General features: G+C 44.7%; 1 protein-coding gene across 1 annotated transcript; it reads left to right on the forward strand.

Annotated features, from left to right (window-relative positions):
- On the forward strand, window positions 1-15,214 carry rnf130 (ring finger protein 130). The gene is made up of 9 exons (XM_034597823.1): window positions 1-963; window positions 1,822-2,107; window positions 7,563-7,754; window positions 10,393-10,643; window positions 11,174-11,245; window positions 11,544-11,626; window positions 13,418-13,514; window positions 13,620-13,806; window positions 14,480-15,214. The coding sequence occupies exons 2-9, from the start codon at window positions 1,855-1,857 to the stop codon at window positions 14,590-14,592; spliced, it is 1,248 nt and encodes a 415-aa protein (XP_034453714.1). The 5' UTR covers window positions 1-963; window positions 1,822-1,854; the 3' UTR covers window positions 14,593-15,214.
- Window positions 15,215-17,282: the final 2,068 nt, after the last annotated feature.

Genomic DNA, 17,282 nt, shown 5'->3' on the forward strand with positions numbered 1-17,282 from the left:
GCGCATGCGCAATGCAGCAGCTCAGCGACGAGGCTCGAGCCTCTTCACGGTCCAACCTGAACCGGAACTGAACCGGAACAAAGACCCGATCATCAACAGCATCCCCCCGCCGAACACCCGGAGCAGCACCGGAGCAGCAGCCTGGAGAGACCCGGAGGAGAGCGGAGGCAGGCGGGGTCGGTAGAGCGGGAGTCCGCCTGTCTGTCCGCCGACAGAACGTGAGACAAAGCTGCTTCTCACCGTTTAAACACTGAGTCATGGTCGTGGAGACACCGGAGAGGACAGAGACATGACGGTGTCCAGATGTGGACCTGATCTGATGTCATGCACCTGACAGTCTGAACCCAGGGTTTAACTGTCCGAGAACACAACAGGAAACACGGGGGTGAATTATCTGGAGGACAGAAACATCTGCAGGACTCTCAGAGACAGAAACATCTGGAGCACAGAAACATCAGGAGGACACAGAGACACAAACATCTGAAGGACAGAAACATCTGCAGGACTCTCAGAGACAGAAACATCTGGAGCACAGAAACATCAGGAGGTCACAGAGACAGAATCATCTGGAGGACAGAAACATCTGCAGGACTCTCAGAGACAGAAACATCTGGAGCACAGAAACATCAGGAGGACACAGAAACACAAACATCTGAAGGACAGAAACATCCGGAGGACACTCAGAGACAGAATCATCTGGAGGACACAAACATCTGGAGGACAGAAAAATCTGGAGGACACGCAGCGACAGAATCACCTGGAGGACTCTCAGGGACAGAAACCTCTGAAGGACACACATTGGCACAAGCATCTGGAGGACATTTTCATGTGGAGGACTTTAAGACATGTTTTTTAGGACATAAACAACTGGAATATCGAAGGACAAAGAGACATCAAGACATTTTACAAATCAGTCTAAAGAAGACATTCACCGACAAATCAGGACATTAAGGTTAACAAACGGTGAGACATTAAAATATAAGAATTTAAAGAAAGATGGACTTAAAAGACAAAAAGAACAAGTCAATATTCTTATAAGGACAGAAACTGACATTAGACATTAGAAATATTGAGGACAGTAAGTAATAAAAAAGCTTAAGCTACCAAGACTCAAACATCGGGGACATTTTCAGTTGGACAAGAGAGGATGAAGGAGAGAGAAGACAGAGAACGCAAACTTTAAAATGGACAAACAACAATAATCAGAGGACATTAACTAAGATTAGGATTGGACAACACATAGACAGTAATAATAAACTTTATTAATACAGAGCCTTCTTAACAAAGCAAAACATCATTAGACACAAAGACAGAAAGACACACATACATGAAGTTACATAAAGACAAAAGGGACATTAAGAGATAAAGATATATGAAGACACAAAAAGTAAGACGAAGGGACGTGAAGACTGAAATAAAAAGTTTTTTTTAAATACATACAGTCAGACTTTATGGAAGACTTTGAGAGGAAAGAGAGAGAGAGAGTTTAAGGGACGTTTTAATTTGATGTATCTGGAGGACACTGAGGACATAAGAAGCATGAGGCAGAGACAGATATGTCAGAGTAAAAACATTAAAAGACTTTTGGACTCAAGACAGGGTTAGACACAGCACACAGGACATTTTAATGTAAACAAACAGAAACATAAGAGACGTTTCATGAACATAAAGACGTAATTGAATACATTGAGACAGTTTGAAGACATGGATGAGAGACAAAGACAAATTTATATTAAAATATTATTTTAAAAAGAGACATGATGACAACACACAGGAGGACAGCATGTGTTGTTCTAAAGGTTTCATTTTGTTTCCTGACAGTTTGGATGTAAAGAGGATTGAGAAGACAACATCATGTCCCTCAGGTGGACTTATCTCCCGGTTTCACTGGTCCTGGTCCTGGTCCTGACGGGTTCTGTGTCCACAGCTCGCTCTGACAGGAACATGGTGTCTGAGGAGTACGTGGGCGCCACTGTAAACGCCACAGTGCTGGACGGACGAGGAAACACCGTCCACATGATGAGCAGTGACGATGGGACGTATGGACAGAATTCACCCAAAGTGGACACCAGGGGGGTCGTCATCGCACCTGCACCGCATCACGGAGGTGAGAGGAAACACCTGAGGACACAACACACACCTGAAGACACAACACACACCTGAGGACACAACACACACCTGAAGACACAACACACACCTGAGGACACAACACACACCTGAAGACACAACACACACCCGAAGACACAACACACACCCGAAGACACAACACACACCTGAGGACACAACACACACCTGAGGACACAACACACACCTGAAGACACAACACACACCTGAGGACACAACACACACCTGAAGACACAACACACACCTGAGGACACAACACACACCTGAAGACACAACACACACCTGAGGACACAACACACACCTGAAGACACAACACACACCCGAAGACACAACACACACCCGAGGACACAACACACACCCGAGGACACAACACACACCTGAAGACACAACACACACCTGAAGACACAACACACACCTGAGGACACAACACACACCCGAAGACACAACACACACCCGAAGACACAATACACACCCGAGGACACAACACACACCCGAGGACACAACACACACCTGAAGACACAACACACACCTGAAGACACAACACACACCTGAAGACACAACACACACCTGAGGACACAACACACACCTGAAGACACAACACACACCCGAAGACACAACACACACCCGAAGACACAACACACACCCGAGGACACAACACACACCTGAGGACACAACACACACCTGAAGACACAACACACACCTGAAGACACAACACACACCTGAGGACACAACACACACCTGAAGACACAACACACACCTGAGGACACAACACACACCTGAAGACACAACACACACCCGAAGACACAACACACACCCGAGGACACAACACACACCCGAGGACACAACACACACCCGAAGACACAACACACACCCGAAGACACAACACACACCTGAAGACACAACACACACCCGAAGACACAACACACACCCGAAGACACAACACACACCCGAAGACACAACACACACCCGAGGACATAACACACACCTGAGGACACAACACACACCTGAAGACACAACACACACCTGAGGACACAACACACACCCGAGGACACAACACACACCCGAAGACACAACACACACCCGAAGACACAACACACACCCGAGGACACAACACACACCTGAGGACACAACACACACCTGAAGACAACACACACCTGAGGACACAACACACACCTGAAGACACAACACACACCTGAGGACACAACAAACACCTGAGGACACAACACACACCTGAGGACACAACACACACCTGAGGACACAACACACACCTGAAGACACAACACACACCTGAAGACACAACACACACCTGAGGACACAACACACACAACACACACCTGAAGACACAACACACACCTGAGGACACAACACACACCTGAAGACACAACACACACCTGAGGACACAACACACACCTGAAGACACAACACACACCTGAGGACACAACACACACCTGAGGACACAACACACACCTGAAGACACAACACACACCTGAGGACACAACACACACCTGAAGACACAACACACACCTGAGGACACAACACACACCTGAGGACACAACACACACCTGAAGACACAACACACACCTTAAGACACAACACACACCTGAGGATACAACACACCTGAAGACACAACACACACCTGAGGACACAACACGCACCTGAAGACACAATACACACCTGAGGACACAACACACCTGAGGACACAACACACACCTGAAGACACAACACACACCTGAAGACACAACACACACCTTAAGACACAACACACACCTGAGGACACAACACACACCTGAAGACACAACACAGACCTGAGGACACAACACACACCTGAGGACACAACACACACCTGAAGACACAACACACACCTGAGGACACAACACACACCTGAGGACACAACACACACCTGAAGACACAACACACACCTGAGGACACAACACACACCTGAGGACACAACACACACCTGAAGACACAACACACACCTGAGGACACAACAAACACCTGAGGACACAACACACACCTGAGGACACAACACACACCTGAAGACACAACACACACCTTAAGACACAACACACACCTGAGGATACAACACACCTGAAGACACAACACACACCTGAAGACACAACACACACCTGAGGACACAACACGCACCTGAAGACACATTACACACATGAGGACACAACACACACCTGAAGACACAACACACACCTGAAGACACAACACACACCTGAAGACACAACACACACCTTAAGACACAACACACACCTGAGGATACAACACACACCTGAAGATACAACACACACCTGAGGACACAACACACACCTGAAGACACAACACACACCGGAAGACACAACACACACCTGAGGACACAACACACACCTAAAGACACAACACACACCTAAGGACACAACACACGCCTGAGGACACAACACACACCTAAAGACACAACACACACCTAAGGACACAACACACGCCTGAGGACACAACACACACCTAAAGACACAACACACACCTGAAGACACAGCACACACTTGAGGACACAACACTCACCTAAAGACACAAGACACACCTGAAGACACAACACATGCCTGAGGACACAACACACGCCTGAGGACACAACACACACCTGAGGACACAACACACACCTAAAGACACAACACACAGCTAAAGACACAACACACAGCTAAAGACACAACACACACCTGAGGACACAACACACACCTGAGGACACAGCACACACCTGAGGACACAACACACACCTGAGGACACAGCACACACTTGAGGACACAACACTCACCTAAAGACACAAGACACACCTGAAGACACAACACATGCCTGAGGACACAACACACGCCTGAGGACACAACACACACCTGAGGACACAGCACACACCTGAGGACACAACACACACCTGAGGACACAGCACACACTTGAGGACACAACACTAACCTAAAGACACAAGACACACCTGAAGACACAACACATGCCTGAGGACACAACACACGCCTGAGGACACAACACACACCTAAAGACACAACACACACCTAAAGACACAACACACAACTAAAGACACAACACACACCTGAAGTGAAACACACACCTAAAGACACAACACACGCCTGAGGACACAGCACACACCTGAGGACACAACACACACCTGAAGACACAACACACACCTGAGGACACAGCAGCACACAACTGAGGACACAGCAGCACACACCTGAAGACACAACACACACCTGAGAACACAGCACACATCTGAGGACACCGCACACACCTGAGGACACAGCACACACCTGAGGACACAACACACACCTGAGGACACACCACACACCTGAGGACACAGCACACATCTGAGGACACCGCACACACCTGAGGACACAGCACACACCTGAGGACACACCACACACCTGAGGACACAGCACACACCTGAGGACACACCACACACCTGAGGACACAGCACACACCTGAGGACACAGCACACACCTGAGGACACAGCACACACCTGAGGACACAGCACACACCTGAGGACACACCACACACCTGAGGACACAGCACACACCTGAGGACACAGCACACACCTGAGGACACAACTACCTGCTCGTTAACCTTTAACCATGACAACGACAGCGGTGAAACGTTTTTAACAAACTCGAGCAGCACAACTCCTGAAGATGTACTGAGTGTGTGTGTGTGAAGTGTGTGCAGTGTAGTACGTGCGTTGTGTATTGGTATTGTGCAGTGTGTAGTGGTGCATGCAGTGTGTTGTGTTGAGACACTGCGGAGGCTCCAGCAGCTGAAGGTCGCAGTGTCTCTGCTCTGGTGTCAGATTTCTGTCGGACATTGAGGACACTGCAGCTGCAGCTCGTAATGATGAGCATCTGATCAGAGATCAGTTTCAGCTGCAGCTCAAGACATCAACATATTGTCTGACCTGACCCAGGATGCAGTGAACAGATTTTCAATCGATGAAACCGAATCCATAGAATTCACCTCCATCAGCTGGTCGCTGGTTCGACACCCCCCGTCCGACCAGTGTCTCCTGTCTCTGCTTCACTGTCTTATAAAGTTATTAAATGACAAAATATATAGGGACTAGTTGTAATAATGAAAATAATAAGAGTGATAATTACAGATGTAAAGATGTTATTAATGAGCAGCAACAGTTAATATAATAGTGAAGTGCAGTGCATGATGGGAGTTCCCCCAGCGGTCTAGACCTATAGCAGCATAACTAAGGGATGGTTCAGGACCTGATCCAGAACTATAGGCTTCATCAAAGAGGAACGTTTTAAGTTTAACCTTAAATGTAGATATGGTGCCCAGGAGAAGAGACTGGGAGCTGAAGGTTCTACCTCCTGTTCTACTCTTACTGACTCCAGAACCCAGAGTAGGAGCTGGTTCCACAGGAGAGGAGCCTGGGAGCTGAAGGTTCTACCTCCTGTTCTACTCTTACTGACTCTAGAACCCAGAGTGGGAGCTGGTTCCACAGGAGAGGAGCCTGGTAGCTGAAGGTTCTACCTCCTGTTCTACTCTTACTGACTCCAGAACCCAGAGTAGGAGCTGGTTCCACAGGAGAGGAGCCTGGTAGCTGAAGGTTCTACCTCCTGTTCTACTCTTACTGACTCTAGAACCCAGAGTGGGAGCTGGTTCCACAGGAAAGGAGCCTGGGAGCTGAAGGTTCTACCTCCTGTTCTACTCTTACTGACTCTAGAACCCAGAGTGGGAGATGGTTCCACAGGAAAGGAACCTGGGAGCTGAAGGTTCTACCTCCTGTTCTGCTCTTACAGACTCAGACCCAGAGTGGGAGCTGGTTCCACAGGAAAGGAGCCTGGTAGCTGAAGGTTCTACCTCCTGTTCTGCTCTTACTGACTCCAGAACCCAGAGTAGGAGATGGTTCCACAGGAGAGGAGCCTGGTAGCTGAAGGTTCTACCTCCTGTTCTACTCTTACTGACTCTAGAACCCAGAGTGGGAGCTGGTTCCACAGGAAAGGAGCCTGGGAGCTGAAGGTTCTACCTCCTGTTCTACTCTTACTGACTCTAGAACCCAGAGTGGGAGATGGTTCCACAGGAAAGGAACCTGGGAGCTGAAGGTTCTACCTCCTGTTCTGCTCTTACAGACTCAGACCCAGAGTGGGAGCTGGTTCCACAGGAAAGGAGCCTGGTAGCTGAAGGTTCTACCTCCTGTTCTGCTCTTACTGACTCCAGAACCCAGAGTAGGAGATGGTTCCACAGGAGAGGAGCCTGGTAGCTGAAGGTTCTACCTCCTGTTCTACTCTTACTGACTCTAGAACCCAGAGTGGGAGATGGTTCCACAGGAAAGGAACCTGGGAGCTGAAGGTTCTACCTCCTGTTCTACTCTTACAGACTCTAGAGCCACAAGATAACCTGTATTTTAGGAGCAAAGTGATGGTAACCATGGTAATGCTGTATCTCTTCCGCAGTGGTGGACCGGCAGGGCTGCGACCCCAGCACTCGTTTCCTGGTTCCTCCTCGTAGTGTCCACTGGGTGGCACTGCTGCAGAGAGGAAACTGCACTTTTAAAGAGAAGATACTGAAGGCAGCAGCCTACAATGCCACGGCTGTCCTCATCTACAACAACTCCACCGACAAGACGGTCAAGATGGGACATGAAGGTCAGAGACATTTTACTGTCACTGTGTTAGCAAAGTGTTTAAAGGGGAAATATTCTGATAGTTTTTGTTGTTCAAAAATATAATTTGGGACACTACTTGAAAAGTTTTACAGGCTCCAATGTTCCGAAAACTCTTTAGTTTCTTCATACTCTTCCTCTGCAGCAGCTGCAATAGAAGCTCTCAGCTCAAACGCTCAGATTCAGCTCCTGCCCCCCCACTAGAAAGCCCAGTCTGCTCTGACTAGCGAGCAGGTCCAGTCTCTTGTGATTGGTCGCCTGCTTCCAGCGCCTATTAGATGTCACACCCATTGAGCTTGATCAGAAGCCGGAAACAGGCCGGTCCTGATCTGCTGAGACGCTAAAAACACCGAATGATAATCAGCCTACATGTCTTAAAACGTGTGCACAACATGTCAATGTAAAGGTCACCAGAAATGAGCACAAAGCAGCTACACTCTGTGTTGCATCGCCACCACACCCACTCTCACTGTGATTTGTGAGTTATTTTCATTCATTCACTAAAAACAACGAGGACAATGAAATCTACAGTTTGCCTCTTTCTCACTCTCCCCAATAGCTCCTCATTTGCGAGTTTTTGTTTGTGTGTGTCTGAGGTTGTGTGTGTGTGTGTGTGTGCATGATATCATGCATCAAGCATGACAAACTTGTGGATGTTACAAGCCCAGTAGTAATGGAGGACGTTGTCAAAGCCACCCCTTCCAGCGTTTTGGGTCTTTGTACGAAGACTTTACCTACACAAAGCTGTCTGCCACCCCAGATAAAGTTAGAACAAATCCTGTCAGTTTGACTGAGTATGGGAATGTTCTGAAAAAGATTAGGAACAATATTCATTTTAATCTGGTCGATAGGCCCAGCCATCAACACAATGTTCCGTATCATGTTTACAATTGTCCAATTTAGATTGTATAAAAATGAAAAGAGCAAGTAACCCAAGTGTCGGAAGTTTGAGGTCCCATTCCTTAAGGAAACATCGAAGAAGAGGAAGAGCAGCAGGGTTTAAATGGAAAACCTTAATTACATGCAACTTCAACTTCAATAGGTGGAAGAGACAATACAGTGTCAGTTATATAAAGGACGAGATCATTGGCGTATAATGACACCTTATGAACCCTGTCGCTTCTGATTATTTCCTTAAAGAACCACATGAGATGGCGAGTGGCTCAAATGCTAAATGGGGCCGGGGGGCAATCCCTGTTTTGTTCCCCGGTGCAGAGAAATATAATTTAAATGCATCTCATTTGTCCGAACAGATGCCAAGGGATTGTCAAATATTAATTTGATCCAGGAGAAGAAAGTGGGTCCAAACTCAAGTCTAGAAAGGGTGTGTAAAGGAAGCCCCACTCCATTTGGTCAAAAGCTTTCTCAGTATCCAAGACAACTATAATCTCTGGGGAGCTAGACTAAGTGTATATTATATTAAAAGCCTATGTGTTTTAGAGCAGGGGCTCCTTCCCTAATCAAATCCTGTTTTATCAGGAGATGTAAGGGCCGTGGGAACCCTCTCAAGGCGGTTGGCTTGACATCTTGCAAACATTTTTACAATCCACATTCAGGAGACTGATTGGGCGGAATGAGTCTGTCTTTATCCTTTTTCGGTATTAGACATAAGCTGCTTTCAGACATGCACTGAACTCCAGAGATCCTCTGGAGAAACTGCAGAGATGTATGTGTGAATGCAAATGTCTGCATGAGAGCCTCCAGACTTTCTGTGGACTTTCTCCGTCTGACCCCCTGGTATAAAGTCTGCAGAAAGTCTGGAGTAGTTGATGTGAGAACACAGCAGAGGATCCTCCGCTGGATTCACCGCAAATGAGTGGAGTTAATGACGTTTCTAACACGCAAAAATTGATAAAAAGAAAAGAAAAGAAATATTTCCAGGTGAAAAAGTGGTGACACACACGTAGCAGAATCCACCAAAGATGTCAAGAGAATTTGTGGTGATAAGAGCTGATGCCGGTGTCAATGCATTGTAAACAAAATCACGTGATCTCAGCAGCAGAGTTAGTACATTTCATCCGGCCTCTGTCTGCTGCTCAGGCCCTCACCTGAATCCTGTGCAGGATTTGTTGCTTTTGTGAACGAGTCTGAGCAGAGGGTCTCAGCTATATTAAAGGTTGCCTCAGTGTTTGTGGTAACCGACCAGCTGAGAGGGATTCAGTATTTTCAGGATCAATGGGGAAAGTTCACTCAGAAACTTTTTTTAAATTTCCACTGAAAACCCAGGTGATTTCCCAGACTGCATACAGTTGATGACTCCCTGAGCCTGCTCTGCTGTTAAGAGCTGTCCAGATGAGACTTCTCAGTGTCTGTAACTTTAGACAAATTCACTTCTTCATGAAAAGAATCTACCAAATCAAGATCAGTGCCACATGTGTATAATATACCATAATATTCAGCAAATATGTCTTTAATTAGTTTTTCGTCAGTAACCAGGGAAGCTGAAGTTGTATTTGAGATATTTGATGTGAGACGTATGACTGGCTTGCACGGTGAGCCAGGAGTCTGGCAGGCCGACATTGTGTTGCAGTTTTATACAGTTTACATGATGAATAAAAAAAGATTCTTGTCCTACCTGGTCCTGATCCTGTACTTGTAACTGGTTCTGGTTCTGAGTGCAGGTACTGGTGACACGGTGGCGGTGATGATCACAGAGATGTATGGTAAAGAGATTTTGGCTCACCTGGACAGGAACCTGACAGTCCTGGTCTCTGTGGTTGTGGGTCAACGTGGTCCCACAAAGAACATCAACCGAGGCTCGCTGGTCTTTGTCTCCATCTCCTTCATCGTCCTCATGATCATCTCATCGGCCTGGCTCATCTTCTACTTCATCCAGAAGATCCGCTACACCAGCGCTAGGGACCGCAGTCAGGTAACACGCTAACTAGGGTTGGGACGATGACTGATGTTTAGCCAACATCGTGATGCCATCCCCCCCACCCCTGTTTGACACTGACAGAAGGTTGCAGGTTGCTACGCACACACTATAACTTCAATGTCTATATAAGATAGAAAAATATAGTGAAAACCGGATATTGTGTTGATTTTGGGTCTTTTCATACATGTTTGGACCCTAATAAAGTTATTTATTTGTTTTTACCTGCTCTGTCAGAGCCAAACCACGCGCGCCTCCATCTCCTCCAGCTCCATACAGCTCCATATACAGCTAACAGGCTAATATTAACATAACAGGCTAATATACAGCTAACAGGCTAACATACAGCTAAAAGGGTAATATACACACCTCCTCTCTTCTGTAGAACAACCTTTATCACCAGACTTTATCATTAACATGAACAAAAACATTTGTGTTTGATGTTTGTCTATAAAGTTTTTTTTATTTAAATGTTCTCATATATATATATACTCTGTCCATCTATATCTGTGCTCTATGTCTCTCAGCGTCGTCTCGGTGATGCGGCAAAAAAAGCCATTGGGAAGTTGACAACGAGGACGGTGAAGAAAGGAGACAAGGTAAACGCTGAAATGTCCTTGTTTCACTGTTAAGTCATAACGCTGCTGAGCCTGGTGGGAGGTCGGACCCACAGGGTCAGGTGTTTGTGATGTTGACCTTTAGGCTGTAGGTGTGATGGACGACCACTCTGACAAAAGGTCAAAGGTCACACGAAGAGCAAAGATTAACAGGACAGAGGTGAAAAGATGAATCAGAGACTCAAACCCAAGAGACAAAAGGAAAATGAGTTTTTCAGAGTGAAGCTGTTGATGTTAACGTGTTCTCCTCCATCTGTGTTGTGTGTCTGTGTTGTTGTAGGAAACTGATCCGGACTTTAACCACTGTGCCGTGTGTATTGAAGCGTACCAGCTCAACGATGTTGTTCGAATTCTTCCCTGCAAGTGAGTCTGAAAACATCAGAGTTTAAGTTTACTGATGCTCTGTAGGATGATCAGATCAGATAAGATAGAACTTTATTGATCCTTCACCAGGGAAATTCATTTGTTACAGCAGAATGAGGTAGAAAGGAGAATTAAAAAAAGAAGATGTATAGAATATGTACGTAATATATACACTTTTCTAGAAAAATATTGTTTGTCAAGAAATGTACTTGATTAAGTGCAGGTGAGGTTGTAAACCTATCCTGATAATATTTCCTAGTGGAATTATATATAATGTGAATAAAATTGTGCCGAGCACAGAACCCTGAGGAACATTAACTTTGGTGCGAACAGATGACTCATCATTAACTGGAGTCCGTTCTGATAAATAGGATTTAAACCAGGTTGGGATGGTTCCTTTAATGCCCGTGAACTGTTCTAGTCTCTGTAGTGAGACGTGATGATCGATAGTGTTGAGATCCAACAGGACGAGGACAGACAAACATCTGAAGCTATGAGAAGGTAATTAGTGACTTTAACCAAGGCTGTGTCCGTGCTATGACGAGCTCTAAACCTCGACTGAAAGTCGAGGTTTAGAGCTCAATTTAGGCTACAATTTAGGCTACAATTTTCTCAAGGATTTGAGAAAGGATTAAATATGAGACATTTGGCATATATGTAACCAGCTCTGTTAACAGGATGGGATGTTCATGATTTACATGAGGTTTTAGGTTTGTATTTTATTAGGTTAGTATTCCAGCATTTCACCTAGGAATGTTTGTGTTTACCTCTCGTTCTCAATAACGAGTTCTCCTCCATCATCTCCGCTTCACTGTCTGTTATCCCTGTGAGCGAGTTGGGCGGGGCCGGTCCGTGGACTGTATGTGTGAGTGTAAACTCCGCCTCCCCCCCAGAGTAGATGAGAGAGAGAGACCAGTTCAATGTTTGAGGCACAGATGCGCACTAGTGCGAGCAAGAAAAAGTTTAGTCACACTTCACATTTTTGCTCGCATGTGCGTATGTTTTTTTGTATCTATGAATTGCCTCGCGGGCCGGAAAAAACACCATCCCTGCTGACCCCAGCCACCTTGGGACGATTACTCTACAGGACAATCTGTGGGACATCGTCATTTGCTCCCTCCTGGCAGGTCTACCTGCTGCTGCCATCCGACCTCTGCAGCTCATCCAGGAAGCAGCAGCTCCACTGGTCTTTAACCTGAGTTCACTCACACCACTCCGCTCCTTCACTGGTTACCAGTAGCTGCCCTCATCCGTTTCAAAACATTAGTACTTGGTACCGTGCTGTGAACGAATCGGGTCCAGTCTACATCCAGGACATGGTCAAACCTTACACCCCAGCCCGTTCACTCCGCTCTGCATCAGCCAATCAGCTGCTCCCTCACTGCGAGCTAAACACTCATCAAAATCACGACTGTTTGCTGTCCTGGCTCCTAAACGGTGGAACGAGCTCCCCATGGACGTCAGGACAGAAAGTCTACACATCTTCCGCCGCAAACCAAAAACACACCTCTTCAGACTACACTTTGGATAAAAAAATGTATTTAAAAAAGTAGCGATTTAGTAGCACTTATATGTCACTTACTTATAGCACTTTCTTGACGGTTTCTTGAAGAAAATTGTACTTTCTTGATTCTTGTTGTTCTGGGTTTGTTCCCTCATGGTTGATGCACTTATTGTGAGTCGCTTTGGATAAAATGAAATGTAATGTAATGTAATGTAATGTAATGCTCTGATTGGTCACATAATGTGTTTTCAGTCCGTCTCCTCAGACATGTCTCTGTGTCTCTGCAGACACGTCTTCCATAAAATGTGTGTGGACCCGTGGCTGAACGAACACTGCACCTGTCCCATGTGTAAGCTCAACATCCTCAAAGCGCTCGGCATCATGGTGAGTCGCAGATAACAACTTGCTGTATGGACTGAATGTGACTGATATGTCACCTGTTCTGTGAACCTCTTCAACCAACCCCTGACCCCTTTCCTCTGTTCTCAGACCAGTCTGCCCTGTGTGGACAGCGTGGTGTTGGACGTGGAGCGTCTGGGTGTCAGTCAGGCGTCCAGCAGCCAGAGGACGCTGCTGGGTGACAGCAACCAGCCATCCATCAGCCTGGAGCCACTCAGCCCCCCCCACCCTGAGGCCACACCCAGAACACCTGCTGACATCACCATTGCCGTGACCAGTAAGACCACAGCTCAATACTGAACATTTGAATAGTTGTAGTTGCACTGATGTTCATTGAACACGAACAGCAGTGGTTGCTAATCATTGAATGTGGAGTTGATTGATTAATCGATGATCATTCATCTTCTTCTAATGATTAAATGTGTTTAAGGTGAATAATGACATCTATTGCACCTCTGTCCGTCCTGGGAGACGGATCCTCACGTGTCTCTGAGGTTTCTACCTTCTTTTTACCCTGTTAAAAGTTTATTTTTTTGTAGTTTTTCCTTACTCTTGTTGAGGGTTAAGAACAGAGGATGTCACACCTTGTTAAAGCCTATGAGACAAATTATGATTTGTAAATATGGGCTATACAAATAAAATTTGAGTTGATTGATTGATAATGAAACCGATAGTTGATTCTTTACTTTAACCTACTTTAAAGATTGAATTGAAACATTTTTTTCTTTCGAACCTTTCCCATGATGCATTTCATGACCCCCCCAAAGCTTTTATCAAATATATTGTTCTAAATAATCAATTTGTTATGATATAATGTGATTCAAATGATCAATAATTGGAACATTTGTTTCAGCTCTGTGCATCGTGATCAAAATGACTGTGTTTAATGAAATAATCAATTGTTTTTGTTTTGATGACAAATTAACGAATCCCTTTTTCCGTCTCCTCAGGCGGCGGTCACTTCTTCAACAGGAATTCGATGTCTCCTCGCAGCATCGTCAGTGAGATGGAGCTGCCGGACATTCAGGCCTCGCTGGACCTCTACGACGACAACAAGTCATGAGGCCCATCGTCATGTTTACAACCCCCCACCACCACCGTTAGGGAGGAGTCTGATAACAACATCCTGGATCAGCATCAATTCTTGACTCAGTTCAGACCTGAATCTTTCATTTTTTTATTTCTCCAGAAGAAAATAAAGAGCTGCTGGTCGATATTCTAATTGAACTGCTTGAGCTTAGGAACCACAACCTGAACTGGGTTCTTCTGGTAGAGCCTGAGTCATGTTGTTCCTGAAAAAGTTCAGTTAACCCTAAAATCATTCCAGTGTTCCTAGGAAAAGGTTCCTGGAATCCCAAACTTCGTAATAGGTTTCCTCATCGGGTTCCTGGTTTCTAAAAGTATCCTACAAAATTTTGTGAATTACTTTAAAGGTCCTTAAAAGGTTCCTGTGTTCCTTAGGGTTCCTTTGAAAACTTTGTAACCCCCTTATAAATGTTTGAAGTGTTTATTGGATTCTAAAAGGGATCTTTGGTCCCTGGAAAACTGGCTAATATGTTCCTGCATCAGATGAGATGCTTCACCTGGAAATGTTTCTGAGTGCCTAAAAGAGTTCCTGGTTTCAAGTTCCTAAAATGCTTCCTGGAAAAAGCTCCAAAATTATGAGGAAATGTTTTCAGGAATTCTCTAAAAAAAGTTCCCTCGGTTTTTGGTGCTTTAAGATTCTGGAAACTTTTCTGAAAAGAAAATCCAAGTTCAGGGGTTAGGGGTTAGAACATTAGAACGCTCCTGGAGAAGTTGCTGAGTGCCTGAAAGGTTCTTGATGTCTTAAAATGGTTGCTGTACTCCTGTTCCTTGAAATGTTCCTGGAAATATTTCTCAGCTTTTTAGAGATTCTGAGAACTTTTTGACCAGAACCAGAGCAGACGGTCATAACACTGGACCTCCTGATTGGCTGACTGATGATTACATCAGACACTGCTGGACTCTCTGAAGACCTGGATCAGGATCAGAACTCCTTGTCTGTAAATACTGATTGACCTGTTTATCATCAGCCTGGAACCAGGACCTGGACCTGAACCCGAACCCTGATCCTCTGGAGGAAACAATCATGTGACCCCTGCAGTAGTTGACTCTTAGAACAAAGAGACATTTGATTTAAAGAAACAGTTGTTTCAGGAAACCTTCTCCGTTACACCACACTCTCTTCCTATTGGCTCACAGGTCAGGTGACCCACGATGAGTCCTGGACACGTCTCCTTTGTGTTTCCTGATGTGACGGACTGCTACTTTAAAATGTATTTAATAGCTTCTGAATTACTCAGTGTCTAATAATCAGATGTAAACAGCATTATACAATCTATAACCTGATCAATCGATCGATCAATATAATCTCTGAAGTGACCTGAACTCATCTGTGTCATACTGGTACTGATGATGAAGATGATGAAGATGATGGTGATGAAGATGGTGACAATGATGATGATTGTGACGACAATGATCATGGTAATGATGAAGATGGTGATGACAATGATCATGGTAACAATGCGATGATTAAGATGATGGTAATGACGATGATGAAGATGGTAATGATGAAGATGATGACCGCGATAATCATGGTAACAATGTGATGATGATGATGATGGTAATGATGAAGGTGATGGTGAAGAGTGTGTTCTCCCTCACTGCAGTGTCTTTACTGCCTCAACATTAAAGTGTCATTAACATGAACTCTGTCTGTTGAACTTTGAACTTCAACATTGATGCCATGTTACAGGGTTAAGTCTGTTCACAGGATCCCATTCATTTCAAAATCATACAAATATCAATACTAAATAGAAAAATTAAAGATGTAAAAATATCAGTATAGAAGTAATACTCAACTACATAATCATAACATTAAAATAAAATAATTAATCAAAGATATTAGAATATAATAACCCTAACCCTATGAAATGAATAATCAATGATGTATTCATATAAAATCATTAATCAAATATATAAAAATATTAGTTTAAAATAATCAACTATATAATCATAACATGTAAATATAAATCATTAATCAGAGATATACAAATATCTTTAATATATACACTATACCTTCGAGTGAGCGCAGATAAGAAAAATGCATCTATCCTGATGCTCCTCGACTTATCTGCTGCATTTGACACCGTAGATCAAAAGATCCTTCACACAGACGGTGTCACAGCTCTAACGTGGTTCAAAACATACCTTGTTGGCAGGACATATTTTGTTAGTCTCACAAAAGCATGGTAACCTTTTCGCCATTCCACATGGTTCCATTCTTGGTCCATTATTATTTTGCCTATATATACTACCACTGATGATACTCAATTATATCTATCTATAGTGCCAGATGACTATGATGCTCCGAACCAAGTTATAAATTGCCTCTTCAGCGTGGAAAACTGGATGAGCAACAATTTTTTCAAATTAAAGGAAGATAAAACAGAAATTCTTGTAATTGGTACTGGTGATCAGAGACAAAACATTATTAGCAATCTTGGAAGTCTGGCGCATCACAACAAATCAAAAGTAAAGAACCTGGGTGTTACACTTGACTCAGAACTAGATTTTAATTCACACATAAACAATGTCACAAAGATTGCCTTTTATCATTTCAGAAACCTTGCAAGAGTAAGATCGTACCTCACTCTGGAAGATACCAAAAAGGTGACTCATGCTTTTATACTTTCTTGCCTGGACTACTGTAATGCACTATATTCAGGATTT

This window comes from Hippoglossus hippoglossus, chromosome 10 (assembly GCF_009819705.1).
Source record: "Hippoglossus hippoglossus isolate fHipHip1 chromosome 10, fHipHip1.pri, whole genome shotgun sequence".
Lineage (NCBI taxonomy): Eukaryota > Metazoa > Chordata > Actinopteri > Pleuronectiformes > Pleuronectidae > Hippoglossus > Hippoglossus hippoglossus.

Coding starts and splice junctions, on each gene's coding strand:
- rnf130 (XM_034597823.1), top strand. CDS start 1,855: ATGTCCCTCAGGTGGACTTATCTCCCGGTTTCACTGGTCCTGGTCCTG. Junction 2,108..7,562: donor ACCTGCACCGCATCACGGAG/GTGAGAGGAAAC, acceptor TCTCTTCCGCAG/TGGTGGACCGGCAGGGCTGC. Junction 11,627..13,417: donor GTTCGAATTCTTCCCTGCAA/GTGAGTCTGAAA, acceptor GTGTCTCTGCAG/ACACGTCTTCCATAAAATGT.